Source organism: Dermacentor andersoni, chromosome 11 (genome assembly GCF_023375885.2).
Source record: "Dermacentor andersoni chromosome 11, qqDerAnde1_hic_scaffold, whole genome shotgun sequence".
In the NCBI taxonomy this organism is placed as follows: domain Eukaryota; kingdom Metazoa; phylum Arthropoda; class Arachnida; order Ixodida; family Ixodidae; genus Dermacentor; species Dermacentor andersoni.
The window spans coordinates 96,072,507-96,092,753 of record NC_092824.1 but is presented as its reverse complement, the minus strand read 5'-3'; the positions used below and the strand labels follow the sequence as shown (position 1 = coordinate 96,092,753).

Sequence of the window (20,247 nt, the reverse complement as noted above, 5' to 3'; positions counted from 1 at the left end):
CCTTGATCATCCGACCGGAAACGGGACTGTCTCGAAAAAAAAAAGAGAACGGAACACTGACTGGCTTTCGTTTAAGTTTCAGCTGCTTTAGCGCCATGCAGCTCTTTGATACTTTGTAGGCACGGTGGTCAACGTATCACTTACATACCGTACCTTTCTGTTTGCAATGCCCCAAGTCGGACAAAAGGTTTGGCGCGTTTTCTTAGCATGCGCTTTCCGTTGCCATCCATCTTTTGCAAGAATGTGGTTCTTCCGGCCTCGCTTGCACTACATAGTAGTGTAGAAAAAGTAAACTACGATGACTTACCGTCGTCCACGCAAGATTGAAACGGACACTCCACGACCGTGACGCTTCCTGTTCGAGAAATAGGGAGAAAAGAAAACGTATTGAAGGAGCAGCGAAGAGAAACGGACAGCGGGTTAAGAAGAAGCTTTACCTCAGACAGGATGTCCTACGTAAATAACATGTAACATGGTAACATGGTAAAGAAATTGCTTTACTGGGCACCCACTGTATTGAATTTGATGAGTTTCCTTAGTATTTATAGAAAAAAGCTGAAATCAATAAATTGTACAGAGCAAAATTATTGTTTAGGTGATCATTACTGTGCAAAATTTTCTGAAAGTTAGAAAAAAAATTAAGCACCTACAGATGACCAGAGCCTCACATTTTTTCCTAGAAGGAACTGTTAGCTTGGAGTGAACTCCGATGTGCGTATTCGTGAAATACATGTGAAAGGCAGAGATGCGCATGCCATGCCAGGTGTTTTTCACTCATGTGAAGGAGTACAAGAAACTGTCATAACAACAGGTACCGCCATTTTTACACATAGGCTATGTGGCTATAGGCAGGCATCAGTAGCAAGATACATTTTAAGGATAATTTCGCTAAATACATGAAGAGTGCTAATTGAAATTTTAATATAGGGCACAAAAGCTGAAAGCGAAGAGTGGCAATGTCCGCTTATCGAAAATCTTAAAGCTAGTACCGTTTTCCTGACATCGGTCGCCAAAATATGCTAAAATGTATGTCAGCGTTATACAGCTAAGATCGTCCTGAACACTTTTCAAAAAGCATGCTATTCAACGAATGTAGGCAACTGTAAGCCACGCACCGTAAAACAAATTATATCACTTATTACGTTTAATTTTAATGCGAAATCATTATACGTCCCATTACGCGAAAATCCGTTGGTGTCGGCGTAACCGCAAGATGGTTCCAAAAATTGCCGACGGCGCAAGGAAATAAAAACACGTCAGTAAAGCTTGGATTGACGTCACATTTCTCAGAGAGGTTCCTGTATTACAAAGTAAGTTAATGACGCTGAAAATTAAATTTGGTACATTCCTATCTGGGCGGGAATGGAACCCGCGCCCTCCGGGGTGCGATACGACCACGCTTCCCCGAAGCCACGGAGGCTCCAGGGTTTCACATGACATGTGCGTCATTGCACGTCACATTGCAGCCATCTGGCTGACCAAAGGTGGCGCCTACTGTGTGCGTCATCGGGCATGTGACGTCACTAGACTTTCATACGTAAAAGAAGAAACCGCCTAGCAACTGATTTCATTTGTGTTGTGATAGCACCGTGGAAAGACCGTTTTCATGCTTACGAACAGAGTTGCCAAAAGACTTCCAGTTAAGCCCTCAGTAGCAGCACATGTTACAATAGCCCATAAACTTATAGGACCCTCCAATTGGCACCAGTTTTGTTGCAGTTGGAATGTTTGACAGGTGAGTTGTAGTGTTAAGTGCAACAAAAAAAGCCCGCACATGAGGTCGACGTACGGCGCACGTTCCTTATATCTGAGAACACCAAGAATATGTGCGTAGAGTACATTAGATGTGACAAAATGCTTCTTTTTCTTGGCTAACTGGACTGTCGAAAATGGCTGACCGGAAGTTCTCTGGGGTCATGAACGCACTGCTGGCACAGCGTGGACAAAAAATATCCTATAGAGCAGTGCGAGTACGACGAGCGACGAAACGAACAGCCAGGTCAGTATGCACAACCACGTCGTGTTCAAGCTCGGCAGCTTCAAGGCTACGTCACATTGTTCTATCACATCTGGCTACAACTGCTGGCGCTTCTACGTCGTTCATGGCGAGGACGTGGAAGTGGATGACGGCACTTCCGTATCCGATGCGGCGCGTGCGTTGACCGTCATGAGGGCTTTCGCAGAGAAGCGCGGCCTGACGTAGAAGCTGACTCGCAACTTTGCCGACTTAGAGGAGGCCGTTGTAGCTGCAAGGCAGCCGCGGCGGCATGTGAACATGATACTCTCTTTTTTTGCCTGCTCGCAAATACAACTTGTCTGCGCGTGCGTTTGAGTAAAAATTAGGACGCAGTTCTTTTCTGGCCGTTAAGGCTGTAGCCGCTCGTCTACCACTGTCGGTTAATTAGTACATCGCTTAGTGCGTACCTTATCCACGTATAGGGCTCCGGGTCAGGGTGGTGGTGTGATCAAATTAGGAGATTTGGAAGCATACGATGGAGTTAGCTAATGGAAGACAGTGGTAATTGGTGATTGCTGGAAGAATACTTCGCCTTGCGCAGTGGACGTAAAATATCCTGCTGATGATGACGAAACCCAACAAATCAATCACCCGCCGCGGTAGCTTAGCGGCGATGGCGTTGCACTGCTGAGCTCGATGTCGCGGGTGCGATCCCGGTCTCGGCGGCCGCAGTTCGATGGAACACGAATGCAAAAATGCTCGTGTGTTTACATCTAGTCACACGGTTAAGGAACTCCAGGTGGTCAATATTGATTCGGAACAAACTCACCCCCCCCCCCCAACTACGGCGTGCCTGATAATCAGATCGTGGTTTTGGGCACGTACAATACCCAAAACCTTCACCTTAAAAACTTTAATCGATAAATCAAGCATTTCCTTACAGCTTCCCGCCTTCTCTTACCATGAGAGAAGAAGAGGAATATGCCGACCGGTATGAAGAGCAGCAGGAGCAGCAACGCCGGTAGAAATGAGATGAGCATGCCCGCGAGAGGCTGCTGCTCCTCGTGCATCGCGCTATACAACGCGATAAAGAGAGAGAGAGATGGGGGAAGAGAGAGGGAGAGATGGGGGAAGAGAGAGAGAGGGGAAGAAAGAGAGAGAGAGGAAGAGAGAGAGAAGAGAGAGAGGAAGAAAAAGAGAGAGAAAGAGAGAGAGAAGGGAGAAAGAGGGGAATAGAGAGAGAGGGGGAGAGGGAGAAGAAGAGAGGGAGAGAAAAGGGGGAAGAGAGAGAGGGAGGGTTAGAAAGATAGAGAGGGAGTGCGAGAGGGGAAGAGAGAGAGGGAGGGAGAGAGGAAGAAAGAGAGAGGGGGATAGAGAGAGAGGGAGGGAGAGGAAGAAAGAGAGGGGAGGAAGAGAGAGAGGAAGAAAAAGAGAGAGAAAGAGGGAGAGGAATAGAGAAGGGAGAAAGAGGGGAATAGAGAGAGAGGGAGAGAGGAGGAAGAGAGAGATAAAAAAGAGAGAGAGGAAGAAAGAGAGAGAGCGGAAGAAAGAGAAGAGAGAGAGGGGGTAATAGAGAGAGAGGGAGAAAGAGGAAGAAGGAGAGGAGGTGAGGGAGAGACAAGTGAGGGAGAGAGAAGGGGGAAGAGAGAGCGGGAGGGAGGGGAAGAAAGAGAGAGAGGAAGTGCGAGAGGGGAAGAGAGAGAGGGAGGGAGAGAGGAAGAAAGAGAGGAAGAGAGGGGGGATAGAGAGAGAGAGAGGAAGAAAGAGAGGGGAGGAAGAGAGAGAGAAGAAGAGAGAGAGGAAGGAAAAGAGAGAGAGGAATAGAGAGAGAAGGGAGAAAGAGGGGAATAGAGAGAGAGGGAGAGAGATGAAGGAGAGGAGGAGAGGGAGAGAGAAGAATAGAGGGAGAGAGGGGGAAGAGTGAGAGAGGGGGATAGAGGGGAAGAAAGAGAGAGGGAGTGCGAGAGGGGAATAGAGAGGGAGGGAGAGAGGGAGAAAGAGGGAGAGGGAGGAGAGAGAGGAAGAAAGAGAGAGAAAGAGGGAGGAAGAGAGGGAGGAAGAGAGAGAGGCAAAGAATACACGATAAGCGAGTACCGACACATATTCTAGAATTTGCATAAACTCTACACGCGTGATTCTCGCGCGCCAGCGGTTCGCACTCGGTGAACGTAAATGTTCGGAAACATTCAAACATTTTTTCGCTTGCCACTAAAGTTGGTCTCGAAATTCCGGTCCTAACGTCAGCAACATCACCCTGACGTCAAGAAACAGAGCAACACTCGTTGACCTCGCAAAGCAATACGGCTATAGGTGCGCTGGCAGCACTGATCCCGAATAAATATTCCAAGAGTTGCTGCGCGCGTTTAGTCGAGTCGCGCTCGCGCATGGCAGTCGCAGGTTATTTTTTTTTCTTCTCCGTCTTATCAAGTTTGGTGAACAAGGCTTATCTGCAGAAGCCGAAACGTCTTTCGATACGTTCATGAAAACACAACACTGCGGTTCAGCTTTCTCAATATGACGTTTTCCTTTTATTTATTTTTATTTGTTGATGCTATCAGCCCAACTTTGGGCTATAACAGGAGTGGCAGGTGACAATACAAGCAACCTGCGTTTATTGCAACCTGCAAGCAACTTGCACTAGAGCTCTTCGTTTCTCTTAGTGTACATTCTATAAATTTTATTTCTGTCCTGCCACCTATGTAATTTTTCTTTTCTTATAGTTACCCACCGAGGGTCCCGGTTACAGTCTTCGACTTTGGGACCCTCATCTGTAAAACAAAAACGTAACTGTTTCTTTGTTTGTAATGAATAAACTTGATCTGATTTGAAAAAAAAACAATATATTTACAGGATAAAGAAAATAAAGGTACATTTTGGGAAGTGCACTGACAGTAATACCATGGCAAATACAGCATGTAAGACAACACCGAGATGATTACAGTATTAACATTTGGCCGATTTGTGGTATGCGTACGCGTGCTTTTGACATTTTCGAGAGAGTCGCGTATAGATGACGTCCTTACTATTGAGCTCCTGAGTCCTTACTAAAGAAGCTGTATTTAAAACAATCATTTCGAGTAGTAGGAGGAGGAATATACATGCTGTGGCGATGACGGAAATGGTTACTAGGAGAGAAGTGAAAATAGTCATCTTTATCAATTTTAACATGGCGATGAATAATGAGAAAAAGAAACTTCAAACGGTCGTACTCAGTTCTAGACTCTAGAGAGCGAAGTTCAGCAAGTTCACGTAAGTGGGTAGGAGAATGGGGACGACGATGATTGTTAAAAAATAAATCGTGCAGCAAGCCGCTGAGTTTTATCCAGCTTACACTGATTAGATGAAGTGTACGAGTCCCACACAATTTTTGCATACTCCGTAACTGGTCGTATCAAAGTTTTATATGCCAGGCATTTTACTTCAGGGGTAGCATTATACACATTCATTCTAAGCGACCACAAGACTTTCTGGGCCTTAGTAGAATACGTATTCAACGAGTTCATTACAATGCAAATCCGAGGTAAGCTTTAAACCCAAGTATTTAAATGATAATACTCTTTTTAACGCGACACCGTCAATGGAATAAGCGTAATCAATAATACTTCGTTTTCTAGTGATAGATATGTAAACCGTTTTTTCAGAGTTCGAAACCGTTTGCCAGCTGCCACACCAATTTTTTACTTTTTGCAAATTTGAATTTAAATCGGTCTGATCGGCAGGTGATTCAACACGGTTATATAATATGCAATCATCTGCGAAGAGTCTGATGGGAACTGTAATGTCTTGCGGCATGTCATTGATAAATAATAAAAATAACAGGGGGCCCAATACACTTCCCTGAGGTACTCCAGACTCTACAGGCGAAAAGGAAGACCAGTATTCCTCACATACGACAAATTGGTCTCTATGGCTTAGGTAGGACGAAAACCTTTTGGATAAGCGAGGGTTTTTGAAATAGTTTTAATGTTTAATAGCAACTTTGGGTGCGACACCTTATCGAAAGCCTTGACCAGAGCTAAGAATATTATGTCTGTTTGGCCTCGGCTATTTATTGTATATGAGATATCATGAACAGTCTCTATTAGTTGAGTCACTGTAGCGAGTCCATGACAGAACCCGTGTTGGCATTCGTTTAGGATATGGTAGTCGTAAAGGTAGACAAATAGCTGGTTAGATATTATATGTTCAAGTACTTTCGAACAAGTGCTAGTGAGGGAGATCGGCCTATAATTTTTAACGTCTGATTTGCTGCCACTTTTATGAATTGGGATAACTTTAGAACGCTTCCACGCGCTGGGAAATGAACATTGGTTAATAGATGCCTGAAAAATTACAGTTAGAAATTTAGAAAAAAACGTATTGTTTCTACTGCCGCACGGGGCGGCAGGCCAGTGGCTGAAGAAGAGGAGATCTACGAAGGTTGTTGGGGGCCACACTGTAAAATCATTCACACCCTTAAAAGTGAAAAAGGGTGTAAACGTGTCTATAACTCACGCCCTTAGAGTGTGATCTATATAACTGCCACCCTAAGGGTGTCAGTTATGGACACATTTACACCCTTTTTCACTTTTAAGGGTGTAAATTATTTTACAGTGCACGCGTCGACGCATGTACACGCTCCGCAGTGTTCGCGTCCGAGGAATCAACGTCTATAAATACTTTGTCTAGCGCAATACGATGGACACACGAAAGGCGACAGGACAAGGACAAGGCGCCTTGTCCTGTCGCCTTTCTTGTGTCCGTCGTATTGCGCTAAACAAGGTATCTATGGATCCGCACCAACTAGCCCGCCAACGTATTGTGCCGAATCAACGTCTACTTGGACTGAGTACGCGACACCATTGGTGGATGCTGCGGGGTATGTATAGACCAGACCCCTCCCAGCAGCGGGAAGGTCAGGTCCCGTGCCGGAGCTTACACAACCGCACCGTGTCACTACGTCCACGAAAACTAGGAATCGGGCAGCTTTTCAACGAAGGACCCGCCGTGGTTGCTCAGTGGCTATGGTGTTGGGCTGCTGAGCACGAGGTCACGGGATCGAATCCCGGCCATGGCGGCCGCATTTCGATGGAGGCGAAAATGCGAAAACACCCGTGTGCTTAGATTTAAGTGCACGTTAAAGATTCCCAGGTGGTCGAAATTTCCGGAGTCCTCCACTACGGCGTGCCTCATAACCAGAAAGTGGTTTTGGCACGTAAAAACCCATAATTTAATTTTTTAAGCTTTCAGCGAAGCGATATCCGTCGATGGAAGGTGCGCGACCGACAAAGCCCCCACAGTGAGACAATCGATGTCCTAAAGCCCCTTAAACTTCGTAAAGTAGTGCCACGCTTTGCAGAATACCGCCTCCTCCTCGCGCGCTCTGGCCAAGGGCAACGCCGCGTCGCGATTGGCCTAATAGCATCACGTGGGCCCTCGCGCCGTGCATGAGCGCCATTTTTGCTCGAGAAGCGTCTACGGTGGCGAGGAGCTCATGTTGGCGCCGTTGCTACACTCGAGAAGTGTAGGCGGCGCCACGGTCGAGGAGGGAGCGTGAAAGAGAAACGAGGAGGAGTGAAGGCGGAGGAAGAGAGTGTCACTACTTTACGAAGTTTAAGGGGTTTTACGATGCCCCACTCTCCCACTCGATGTCCCGCTCGATAAACACCGTGGCCTCCGAGTTCGCAACGGAACGTGGTGCCACGCTGCAACCCACGGTGTCACTGCAAGACCTATGGAACCAGACGGGACTCACCGAATCATCTCTTTCATTTCTTCCTCCTCTTTGACGGCCTCGGCGGAAATGATGGGAGAGGCCGCCTGCGGCACCTGCACGATTCAGAGACAATGTAATGTAAAAAAAAAGAAAAACATTCATTGTTAAGTGCTCGAAAGCGTTATATACGGGCATGCTTTCAAACTGGCCAGTACCGTGCGGGTAACGTCTTTAAAGTATGTAATTTGATTACGGGTAAGTAAAATTTTTATTGCTAGTTCTGAAAAAAGGTAAGAAGAAGCCAGCCTTTCTGCAAATTGATTTGTCATTCTGCAAGGTCGCACAAGCCAGCTGTCATTTAAAGAAAAAAAAAATGAAATGTAGCAAAATTCTGACCTCTGCAACCGCACGAGTCCCCTCAGGCCCCGGTGGGGCAGCTGCGGACGGTTCCACCACTGCACGGCTGGGCGACAACGCTTCCACTAGGTGTGGAGGAGCACCTGGGTCGTTATACCAGCGCACTTTAATTTTAGCAGTGCGCGAAGATTCAAAATTTTATTGACGAATCGAACAGCCTTTGCAATTCGATTCGCACTCGGTGCGAGTGTTCACTATTCGAAGTTGTTGAATACATTTCTTTTTCCGGTTAGAATTTAGGGGATAAACACGCACATTATTATATTCTACAACGTGGAGAAAGAAATAAACCATGAAGGACCGTTACGACACGCAACTAGCCTTCGCAAGACAACTGTGCCCGAAGCCATGCAAGTTGGTTCAGATATGCGATGCTTTCCACGTAACATTTCCATCACATTTTGAAACACAAATATTCGAGTATCAGTGTTGCATCGAATCGATAGTTTTACGCCGCCATGGTCTTACACGATCAGCACTGTCACGTGGCAGTGACTTATGAAGAACACAGTAGCAATACTGTGAAAGACGAAACTAACCCTGTCCCCACAAAAACAGGCTACACTAAGAGAACGGCGAACACAGTCGGCGATCGTCGAAAATCTGATCAGCGGGTCAAGCGCGTTGGCTTTTATACATCCGTCGTCGAATGTTCCAGAGCAATCGCTGGGACCCGCGTGCCTTCCACAAAGTTCTACATTATTCGCGTCGCGCACACATGCAATCAGATTACACAAGGTTCGGTCACAGACAGCGGATGGAACCATCGATAACATTCCAGAAGCTTCCAATACATGCAGGCGCTGTTAGGATCGGCCTGCAGGGGTACTGCTCTGCAAAGCTATTTCAGCCCGCTGCACGTGCTTCGATCCACCCGCGGTGCTGGTGCCCTTCGGAGAACCAGCGAGGACGACGGCGCTAACCGACCATGCGCCTCGTTCGGAGAAGCGGTGACGGCAGCAGGGCGGGCCACGTTTGGCGCCCCGTGTATTGTTGCTTGATTTGCCGGGTCGACATGTTCTCTCTCTGCAGCAAGAAGAGCTTTCCCTAACAAAAGGGGCTTTGCAGTGCGGGGGCCCCAGGATACGTCACAGTCTGCTGACACTCGTGGCGACTACAGGGGAAAGGCAGCTCTGGAATTTAGAAGCGCAAGACAATGGACAACCGGCGGCCACGCTGCGGGGGTCAGCTCGGGGAACCAACGCGTCTTTCAAGACGTAAGCCCCGAGTTCTGCGAAACCAGCCTCACCTCGGAGGGGGCAGTGAATCCTGTGCGGAATGTGTGTGTGTAAAGCCCCTCCTCCCTTCCCTGAAAGGCGCGCCGGACACGAGGACTTTCTACGATGACTCGAACGGTTTTCTCACCTAGGGATCTAGGGAACACGGAGTGCTTATAAGCAGCTGTTTGTCGCTGCTAGAGGGTGCTCGTTGTCGTGCTCGTCAGCGTGCTCTGTGCTCGCCAATGTACTCGTGAGCTGTGTGCTGCATGCTCGTGCTCCATTTGGGAGCCACGCATAGACTGTCGAATGTATCTCTTGTTTAAACTGTAAATACTGTAAATAAACCCTGTTTGCCTAGTTCCTCCCAAGTTCCTCTCTACGACCTTCAACGCATACAAATGGTGGCAGCGGCAAGATCGTACAACTCCTACAACTGTATGCCAGCGGTGGGATCTTCCGACAAATGTTACAGCGAGTCCTGCGCTGTGCGATAACATTTGTTAGGCGGTGAAACGCGTCGCCCGATAAAGACAAACAAGTACACGTGTCAATACATAAATACCAAAGAATGCGAACATGGGAACAGCCGTTGCTGCAGCACAGTTGGTAGTGGAATGCGCCCGTAATGCGGAGAGGTTGTGGGTTCAGGTCCCACAGGCAGCAAGTTCTTTTTCGTCCCCTTTCATTTGCCTTTAGCTGATGGTTACTACACTTCAATCAAAGATACAAATATTTCCCCCTGTGCTTTCTTTGGCTTCGTCATCTGTCGCCTTCGCATGGTACTGAACAGCGAAATTCGGGAACCTCGGTTTCTTTTGTTCTAGTTGACGCAAAGCAATGCCTTTCTCTCATAAGCGACCCACTATCTTCTTTTTTCGGGCCGAATGCGAGGAATGAAAGAAGTCTGGTACTACTTGTTGCATTGCTTGCTGTGTATGTAACAGAGTACAGCGACACAGTTTTGAAGCAGACAGTTTTCCATACGATAATGCATGTACATTCGGCATCAAAAATATAATTAGATTAAAAGTGGCAATGAGAAAATTGGAGAGCAACATGAAAAACTCGCCGATACAGCTTTCTGTTGCTCAATACGTCCTACGCAGAAGTGTTTTTCCGAGCGTGAAAGAAGCCCGCGAATACACGCAAAATTGCGGCGCGAGTGGCCACTCGAGGTACTTTGCGTGTATTCGCGTGCTTCTTTCACGCTCGGAAAAATACTTCTGCGTAGGACGTATTGAGCAACAGAAAGCTGTATCGGCGAGTTTTTCATGTTGCTCTCCAATTTTCTCATTGACACTTTTAATCTGATTATATTTCAGAAACTGACAAAACGTTTAAGACTCGTTATGTAATTAGGCTGAATGCAAAAAAAAAAAATAATAATCTGGGTATCTTCGAGCGACCGCAAACAACGTTTCCTCGATTCTGCCCAGCTACGTGGCATTCGCATATCCTTAGGTCTTAGCGCATGATAGATAGGACACAGGGGGTCTCGCGTAAGTTGCGCCAAAATTTAAAACTATGCGAGTTTAATAAAAAGTATATCAACGTTTTCTTCCAAACCTGAAAGAAGCTGGCAAAAGCACGCGAAAAGTGTCCACTTTCTTTTTGCCATGTTTCGCGGGCTTTCTTCTTCACATCACGCGGGTACGGAAACTTTTTGACACCTACTGTATACAAGTAAAAAAAAGCGGCCGTGGCTTAGCTAGGTTAAGCCTAGTAATTGCGAAGCAATAGTGTCCGTAGCGCCCCTGGTGAGAGGAGCGGGAGTTAGGCCGCCGTTGGTGGCTACCGCCTCGCCTCGCGACGGCGTGAGATGGGGCCCCGTTTTTACACAGCTGGTGTGACGTCACACCGACCGTAGCACCCCTGGTGAGAGGAGCGGGAGTTAGGCCGCCGTTGGTGGCTACCGCCTCGCCTCGCAACGGCGTGAGATGGGGCCCCATTTTTACACAGCTGGTGTGACGTCACTCTAGGTCACGTGGTATGACGTCACGCAGCGAGGTCACGCTAAAGGTCAATGGTGCCTACCACCGCCTCGCCACGGAACGGGCTGAAGTGCGACCTAAAGTAGTATTGCTTCGCAATAAAAAAAAACTGCATTCTCTGTTCAGCGGCTCACCTGCCTCGGCCGGTGGCAACGGCTGCTGCTGCAGGGGTTGCTCCCCAAATTGCGATTCCGTCTGCTGCGACTCGTAAAGGTGCTGCCGGATTATGTCTTCCAGCAACGCGTCGGACTCGTCGTACGCGATGTCGCTGTCGCCGCTGGAGATGCCGCTCATCCCGCCGCTTTCGGAGAAATACGGCGACATCATGGTCGACGTCGTCGAGTCCGAGAACACCTGGTCCAGCGGTATCTCGACCACGCGGTACCGGAAACCGGGCGGCGGGTCGCCCAGGGGCTGCTGGTCTCCGGGAGGCATCCTGATTCGATCGGCACGGTTGCGCAGCGTTACCATAGCATTACGCGTATCTTTCAGAAGGAGAATCGCCCGTTGTCGCTTTTTTTTTAACGTGTGTATACAACCCGGCTAACCTTTAGAAATTATTGCTACAGCCTTTAGCATACGCGCCGCGGTGGTTTAGTGGCTACGGTGCCACACTGTTTTGGCGCCAACTCTGGGATTCAAACCCAGGCCGCATTACGATGGGGACGAAATGCAAAAACACGTTAAAATGCAAGAGCACAGGCGCACGATAAAAAAAAAAAAAAGAGCCCACGTGGTCAAAGTCGTCGCCATATTATTGGCCAGCTAGAGTGGGAAATAACAAAACACAGTAACGCATTCGACACGGCTAGAAACAAGAGGCGTTTCTTCGAGAAAACGTTTACACTCCGCTGCGCGAAAGAAAAACTAATGTATCCTATCGCACACGGCCACTTAGCGTGAGCGATTGTGCGCATGCGAATGATGCAGAATGATGTCCACCAACAAACTAGTGTATTTTCAGCATTTTTATTGCTTGGAATATTTCGACCAAATGAAAAGTATTTAAAAAAAATTAAATTATGGGGTTTTACGTGCCAGAACCACTTTCTGATTATGAGGCGCGCCGCAGTGGAGGACTCCGGAAATTTTGACCACCTGGGGTTCTTTAACGTGCACCTAAATCTAAGCACACTGGTGTTTTCGCATTTCGCCCCCATCGAAATGCGGCCGCCGTGGCCGGGATTCGATCCCGCGACCTTGTGCTCAGCAGCCCAACACCATAGCCACTGAGCAACCACGGCGGGTTAAAAAAAGTATTTTCATAACGGCCTTGCCAAGCGCAGGGTAACCATCCTACTGTAGGTTACTTTTTAGCATTTTCAGCAATCGACCATCTAGTACAGCGGTTTTCTAGCTTTTCCAGTAAGTGACCTTCTTTTAGTAATGCCATACTTACCACGACTGCACACATTTATAAACGTTGTGAAAATTGACTTTTTTCTGTAACGAGATATTCAATGACGCATTGACATTTTAATTTATTTTAGAGACATATTAACCATAGCAGAGAGAGCTGCAAAAATGCTTGTAAATATTGTTAAAGAACGATTGATTTAATCATGTATTTTAATGAGAATGAAATATTTCCTTCCTGGATATAAGCAAACGAACACATTTGTTGTTGTGGTCCAAGACACATCGCATACCAGCCTCAGCATCTAACCTGTTTCTAGCTTTTGATTTGTTTACTAGGAGACTCTAGAAACCACTTTAACTGAGGTAAGTTGATAAGAAAGAAAGAACTTTCAGGGCCAATTTTCCGTTCTTCGGGAAAGTGCAAATTACGCTGATCCAAGAATTGGAGTTGCTGAGCTGTTGTTCTTAGAACTGCTCTTTGGTTACAGTGCTGTTAAGTTCCATGAATTCCTCTTGTATGTCATCAGAGAAATCGTCCACAGTGAATCGGAAATGATTAATTGCGGGCAAGCTCGAGCAGTGCATTCTCATTTACATCAGCAGCATAAAAACAGCGTCTGAACTCTTCTTGGAGGCTTGAAAAATGTTGATTCATGCCCTGTTGCCGCTCCTCGGCAAGTAGTTTTTCACTGAAGACTTCATTCAGGCGTTGGAAGGAAGCGCAGTGGACATTAGTGCAATTGATTCCGTGGACCGACAAGTTTGGTGCTGTTGGAAAATCTCTACTTGAGCAAAGATTGCCAGCGATGTGCAGACACATGCACTGAAGCGGGCAAGCAAATTTAAGCACAAGAACTCCGAGTTCGCGGTAAGACAGCTGTCCTCGAGATCGTGAAAAGATTTCCGATCTTTGGCTCGTTTTTTCACGCGGTCAATGATCGCACCTGCAACTGGCCAGAACGGAGCTGCGAGTGCTATCCACACTTGACAAAGGTTATGCTTCCTTACTGTTAGACCCCGGAAATAAATAAACAAAAGTGGCGAACTCACCCTAATCCTTACTTTACAGGACACAAAAAAGTATCACCAGAAAAAAAAATCAACCACGTCTTTCTGGCAGAACTAGAAAAGATAAAAAAAAAAAAAATTCGCCCCCATTCCACCCTGCGAAAGTGGATGCACAGCGAAGTGGCTGCCGCAACGCGATTGAAGTCAAACCTGTCGGCCCAACACGTGATCGCACGTCAAAGTGTGCGGTTTGCTTTACTGTTCCCGCTCGGTATGCAGAGACATGGCAGGGCAGCCGAACAAACGCACACCGAATAAAAACGACTGTCATATTCTTGCTCCGTGATCTCGACGCGAGAGGTCATGTGTTGGGCCACGACTGTGGCTTCACGGAGCGTTAGATTGTCAAGGCTAGCCGCATGATGTAATGCTCCCTCCTATTTTCTTTACTTCCTCCATGTGTTTAAGTATGAGCGTCGAAGATTGGCATATTGAAGTGCATCGAAAGGAAATGCACTTAACAGAGACACTTGCTAGTATTTTAATAGAACTTAAACAGATGTTTTCGCTCTCGGTGCGCGTTCCTGTTCGTGATAGCTGTGCGGTAGAGCACAGTTTTAGGAAGGAAGTGGCAATAAATTACCTTTGAGCTCTGTTCTTCGTCGCCGTACTGAAAATACATTCGTTTTTATTCTTGCATTGTAATCCTCGAAGCAATATCTTACGCGACACTGCAAAAATTTGTTCGAGTTTCAGTTTTAGCTGTAAAACAGTTCTTGGCAAACATAAGTGTGGCATAGGTATACCTGACACCTATTAGGAGAAAATTACTCGATTCGATTGATTTAGAGTTTCGGTAGATTAAATTAGCGCCCCTTTATATATTGTTCACATTCTTCTTACGTAAATAACGCATTTTTAGCCATTTGAACATGATATTTGTGCGCAGGGTGAAACATAGGGTATTGGCGAAGCCCGCGTAGGTTAATACAGGGTATTTTCAGCAACGACATCAGATGTTTACATTTTTTTATTTGGTTGGAAGCACTTCTGTGCCCGCTCCGTTACAGATTGAAAGGAACGTCAGGGTGCGTCTGCTTGACTACCGTGTGTTTTGCATCCAAGCTGACTGTGCGCTTCACTCGCTTCTCTGGCAGACGCGCTGGTTAAGATAGCAAAATCAATGCGAATCTCTGGGGCCATTGAGTTTCGTACAACAACCACTAGAGGGAACTATGACGCCATTGTCTAGGGGAGCTGCAATGGGCCCCGGCTCAGCCAGAAAGGGAAATGATGGGTATAGAACACGGATTTGCCCTAAGCTTCGTCCTTCTGGCTTCAAACGGCTTCGTGACTTACCTCCAGCACCGAAAGCCCGATACTGAAACCATTACGCCACGGACTCATTCACCGACAAGCGTCCACAGAAAGGCCTTACGAATTCCACGCGGGGGTCAAGCAGCGGGTCGAGGACGCTTGACGCGTTTCGGTGTGGCCACCTCGACAGGGCGGGGGCCGCTGCGATCGGTAGCGATTATATGCGAGTTCGCGGAGTCTTTCTGTGCTTTGAAAGGTATAGAATCTCTCGTATATAGGACCACGACGGCAAGTAAAGCGTAGTAAACGAAGCCACAAGAGCGTCTGAACTCACAAGCACGAAGGTAACACAACTCCGTATACTACAGCCATCATTTCCGTGTTGGCCGAACGATTGCAGCGCCAGGGTTTGCTCTAGTAATTGTTATAAGAAGCTCTATGTTTCCAGCCACGTGACCGCGTGAGACTTGGCTGGAGCGTAAAAACCGTGCCAAAAAAAAAAAAAAAACCTCTGCAGTTTCTAATGAATAGAATAACACCGATCGGCCCGGTATCAAAAGAGTACTCAACTGTAGGACCTGAGAGTACATAATTGCAGCCCTCCAAAGCACATACTTCGAATGAGAATGATATAAGCCGTACAGGGATTAGAAAAACACAAGCTACTGTGAAGTTATTGGTTACGGATTCCAGCACGTAACTTTCATTCGCCAAACGCTTAAGAAAAAATGAACTGCACAGGCCAGTTCAGCGGGACAGATCGACCGCTCTCTTGACTGGGTACGGCCTCGGCTTCAACTGATTGCTCGTCAACTGACTTAAAGCCCTACCAAGACGACACGAAGTGATCCAGTGAACTACGCGCATGATTGACCTGCACACAAACATTCCATAGATAAGCTGCCAAGAGAGCTTGAATACGAATGAGGCGTTGTGTCCTCAGTGGGCGATCGCGTACGAATCTACGAATGCGAGGAATATTATACGGGTGGGTGCACGCAGAAGTAACACTCACATTCTCGTTTTCTCAGACGCCGGCGCTGGCTTGTTTGCTGCTTGCACCTCAGATAATTGCACGGCAGAGACGGGGTGGCGATAATGATGATGACGTTAACGACGACCACGATGACTATGGTGATCCCTAAACATGGCGCGTAACCACAACGGGGGACGGGACAAGTGTCCCGTCCCCCGTTGTCCCGTCCAACGGAGTGGTCGTAGGAAATATACATATAATGATAACTATAGAAGTGTGACGAACATGTAGAGAAAGATAAAATTGGGATGAAAATTAGACCGAGTGACCAAAATAATAACATGTGGAATGAATAGAAGGAAAATTTCATAGCCTACGTCAATCTACTCCCGATATCGCGCCCATCCACAGACATCCAGTGGTCGGAGAGGTGTTACAGTAATAACATAAATTTATGGTTGTTCGCACTAACGCAGCGAAGAAATTCAACACGAAATTCAAAGGCAGAGTCGTTCGTTTAGAAGACTAGCGGCTCAGCGCACGTGCCGATAGCATTCAATGGCGCGTTGAATTACTGAATTAAAATTCTTTCAGCAGCTGTCACTCAAAACCGACACAAAAGTGAAACACAATCACGCGAGCAAGTGAGACGCTGCCCTTTGTTACCTGCCGTAAAAACTGGCGTCCTATAACCAACGTCATGGCGTCACAACGGCAAGGACTTCCGCAGAAATTGCTCTCTACACAGATGGTTCGGATTTGCTGTGACGACGGGGCTTTATTTATTTCGGCTTAATAGGATTTCAGGTTATGTTGCGGGTGGAAATGCTTTCTCCTTTTTCTCAATTGTGACTTGCAACTGTTCCAAAATTTCGATAAATGTTCACTCAAGAGCCTTGCCTTGTACGGGGAATAGGTCACGAATCGGTCGGCACAGTACGGTCTACAAGAAGAAAAAAAAAGAAGAAAACAAGAAACAAAATTTGGGAGTATGCGCCATTGTCTAGGATCATCGTCATCGATAGCTTCGGTGGCTCGAGCACGCGTGCCTCGTGACTTCACGAGTGCCTCGAGACTGCACGAGAACCGTGTGCAAGCGGAACGTAGCACGCTGCCCACGGCATCGGCCTGCGAAAAAAAAAAAAAAAAAGAAAAATGTCTCGCAACACACGTCGCCGTTCTCTTCGCGCGTCGTCGCCTGTCCGTTCCGAGGTCCAACCCGTCCGCGACGTGGACTGGCGAACTGCCGCGACGACCGGCATTTCTCGGAGGCGGCGTCGAGAGCTGCCAACCGAACGGCGCCCGGTCCGTTCGATTTCTCGAGGGTCGTCGTTCCACGCGCCTGCGGGGTGAGTGCGGCTTTCGACGGACGCCCAGCTCCGTCGGCTATCGGGGATCTTTTCAATGCGCCCGCGCGACGTCGTGTATCTAGGTGGCGCATACTGCCCGGTTTGATTAGGACATTAGGGAGTACAATAGCAAGAGCTTGGTGGCGCAACCCACCGCCCCGTTTCAAAGGGGACGCTCATAACATCGATCCATCCATCCATCCATGGACTCATGGCAATCGAGAAAAGCCGCCGGGTGACTCAGTCGCTGCGCCGTTCTAACGCTCAACACGATGCTGTGGGTTCGACTGGTGGTCGCGGCCGATGGGGTGTGGATCGTAAATACGCTCGGGTATACTTAGATTTAGGTTCGCGTTTCGTGCCAGGCCAAAGAAAGGTAAGATTTAGCCCCGCACAGCCGAAACAACATTTCATATGTTGCAAGGAAATTAAAAGTTGGAGGGCGCTTAGGCTTCGCCTTTATCACACGAACGCGATAGCATTCATAGCTATGCACGAAGGCGAGCTTTGCGGTTCTTTTAACGCGACAGCGTTAAGCAGCCCGCGTTGCAGAAAATCCGACGCCGGCGTAGTGCGTCCTCGTACCCCGTCGACGTTCTATGTCGCTTCGGCAAAAAGAATTTCGAACCGAATTCAGAACCACGCATACGGAACCACTTCTCTACCACAAAAGTTGCTCCTACCTTGTCTTTCATTCTTTACAAAGTTATTCCTCGGGATTTTTCTGTTTGTGCGCAAGGAACAGATGGGGCCGCGCAGCTCCTGCTAGGGCACAAGTGAAACGGCAGCCGGGGAACGCTATCGCGTTAAAAGGGGTTTGTATTTGAGTTTCCGCGTAACAGAATTATGTTTTCCTGTATATTCGAATAACAGTCCGACGCTGTCATGTACGTAGGATGTGTGTAAGTCATAGTTTACGATTTTTCTGACGCAGTTTACTTTGAGAAATTCAATTAGTTCAGCAACTTCCTTGCGCTACACGGACGGCCTGTATGGTTGTGTAAAAATGGTTGGGTATGCGCGGTCCGAAGTGATTATTCCCGGAACGACGGTAGACGCCGGCCTTTATGCAAGACGAGCTCATTAACGCTGTCGCGTTAAAAACAACTTGTTCGCACTTATTCCTGCCCATTGGGTATGTCCGTTAGAAAAACAAGAGGGAATTGAGTGAAGCTGTTAGTACGGCTAAATAGTTATTTACCGATTGGTTCTCTGAATTATTCACAGGAAAACATCTACATCCAGCGCGAGAAATTCGGCTAAATATACAACGCATATATTGAACCTGAAACTAAAGGCATCAAATTCAACGTCGGCCTTTGTGGGCTGAAAAACAGAGCCCCATGCTCTGGCGTATCACAGAGCCACTGCTGCTGTGTGACGTCAAGAGGAAGCTTTAGCTCGGGCCCAACTCCGACGCGGCCTATTCAAATACATGTAAAACGCAAAAATGTTTTTCTGGGATAACCCCTGGACCGATTTTAATTAAATTTGTTGCATTTGAGAGAGAAAATTAAATTCTAGTTACTGTTGGAAGGGGAATTTCGATTTGGGACTTGAATTTCGTTAGAAAGATATTCAAATATTCGACCGTTTGAAAAATATATAGAAGCACGAAGTTTACAAATTTACAGCTCTGCATCAAGAACAGGCATCGCGGTTCTGTAAACGGTATCCATTAGATCATTCAAAGCGGACAAATTTGATTAGTCATTTCACAGCTTACGTGAATTTGTTACGTTGGTTACGAGGGTTCTGCAAAAGCTGTATTTCCATATTACTAAACTTTTTATATTCATGTGTAACATACCAATCTTGTCCGCTTTAGATGTACTATTAGATGCAGTTCACAGAATTGTATTATCATTTCTTGTTGTTGAGTTACAGAGTTGTAAACTTGATAGATTCGTTCTTCGAAAAGTTATTTTTGCCAATTTTCAATAAATACATTGACAACCTAACTCAAAAATTCGAAACCAACAGTCGCTAGATTTTAAGTTTTTCTTTTAAATGCCACAAACGTCGTCAAATTTGGTGCAGTGGTTGCCGAGAAAAACGAATTCTCTTTTTGCATGTATTTAGATGGGAGTACCCATGCTAAAGCTTCCTCTTAATCCCACAAATAAGTCAAATAATTAATTAATCAATTTGTAGTGAACATCTCCATCCGCTGCTGGTTCGCCGCGAGGAACCAGCTGGCATGGTTGACCTCCCGGATGTATTACCAGAGCGCGCATTACTGAGCAGTGCTATACGTGACTCCTGGGCTGCGCTAACGAGAATGAATTCAGTCTGGCGAAAGACTTGTTCTTACAATGTGTCGAAAATGCGACATCGAATATGTCAAGTATGAAGCTTTGAATTCTTGATTAGTAAGCAAAGATATCAAAATTCTGTGAACTGAACCGAATGAGACGTCTAAACCGGAAACATTGGTGTATGTTATACACCGCCCGGAATTGCACTAATTTATTTGTGTACGGACTTACAAAGCCCCCGTAAAGATTACCAATTTTGCTGAAACTGTAAATTTATGCATCAAATTTGTTCGCTTTAGGTTTTTTAGCATATTCACTTTACAGAACCGCGACATCTGCTTTTGGTGCCGAGTTACGGATTTGTAAACCTTGTGCTTGAAATTTCTGAACCGTGCCAATTTTTGGGAATTAAAAAAAATCGAGTCTTAAAATTCTGCATGCAACAGTAAACACAACCACTTTCCTTAAAACGCAACAAAGGTCATTCAAATCGATCCACCAGTTGTCTCATAAACACATTTCTGCGTTATACATGTATTATACATGTATGTACATGTATTTGAATATGCGGAACCAAGTTAGCCTCGAGCTATGAAGGCTCCTTTCAATGGTATTCATATAAACTTACGCACACTCGGCTGAGGATCGCATATGGAAATGTTTGCTGTTCATTGAGATGCCCTGTCAAATAAGCTTGCAT

The 20,247-nt window shown here is 46.7% G+C and overlaps 1 protein-coding gene across 1 annotated transcript in view; it reads left to right on the top strand.

The window, feature by feature from the left end:
* Positions 1-16,526: 16,526 nt before the first annotated feature.
* Positions 16,527-20,247, top strand: part of LOC140214050 (uncharacterized) — a 9,088-nt gene continuing 5,367 nt past the window's right edge. The window contains exon 1 of the mRNA XM_072285300.1: positions 16,527-17,289. Within this exon, the coding sequence (XP_072141401.1) occupies positions 17,096-17,289 (194 nt within the window). The 5' untranslated portion in view covers positions 16,527-17,095. The remainder of the gene's footprint in view (positions 17,290-20,247) is intronic.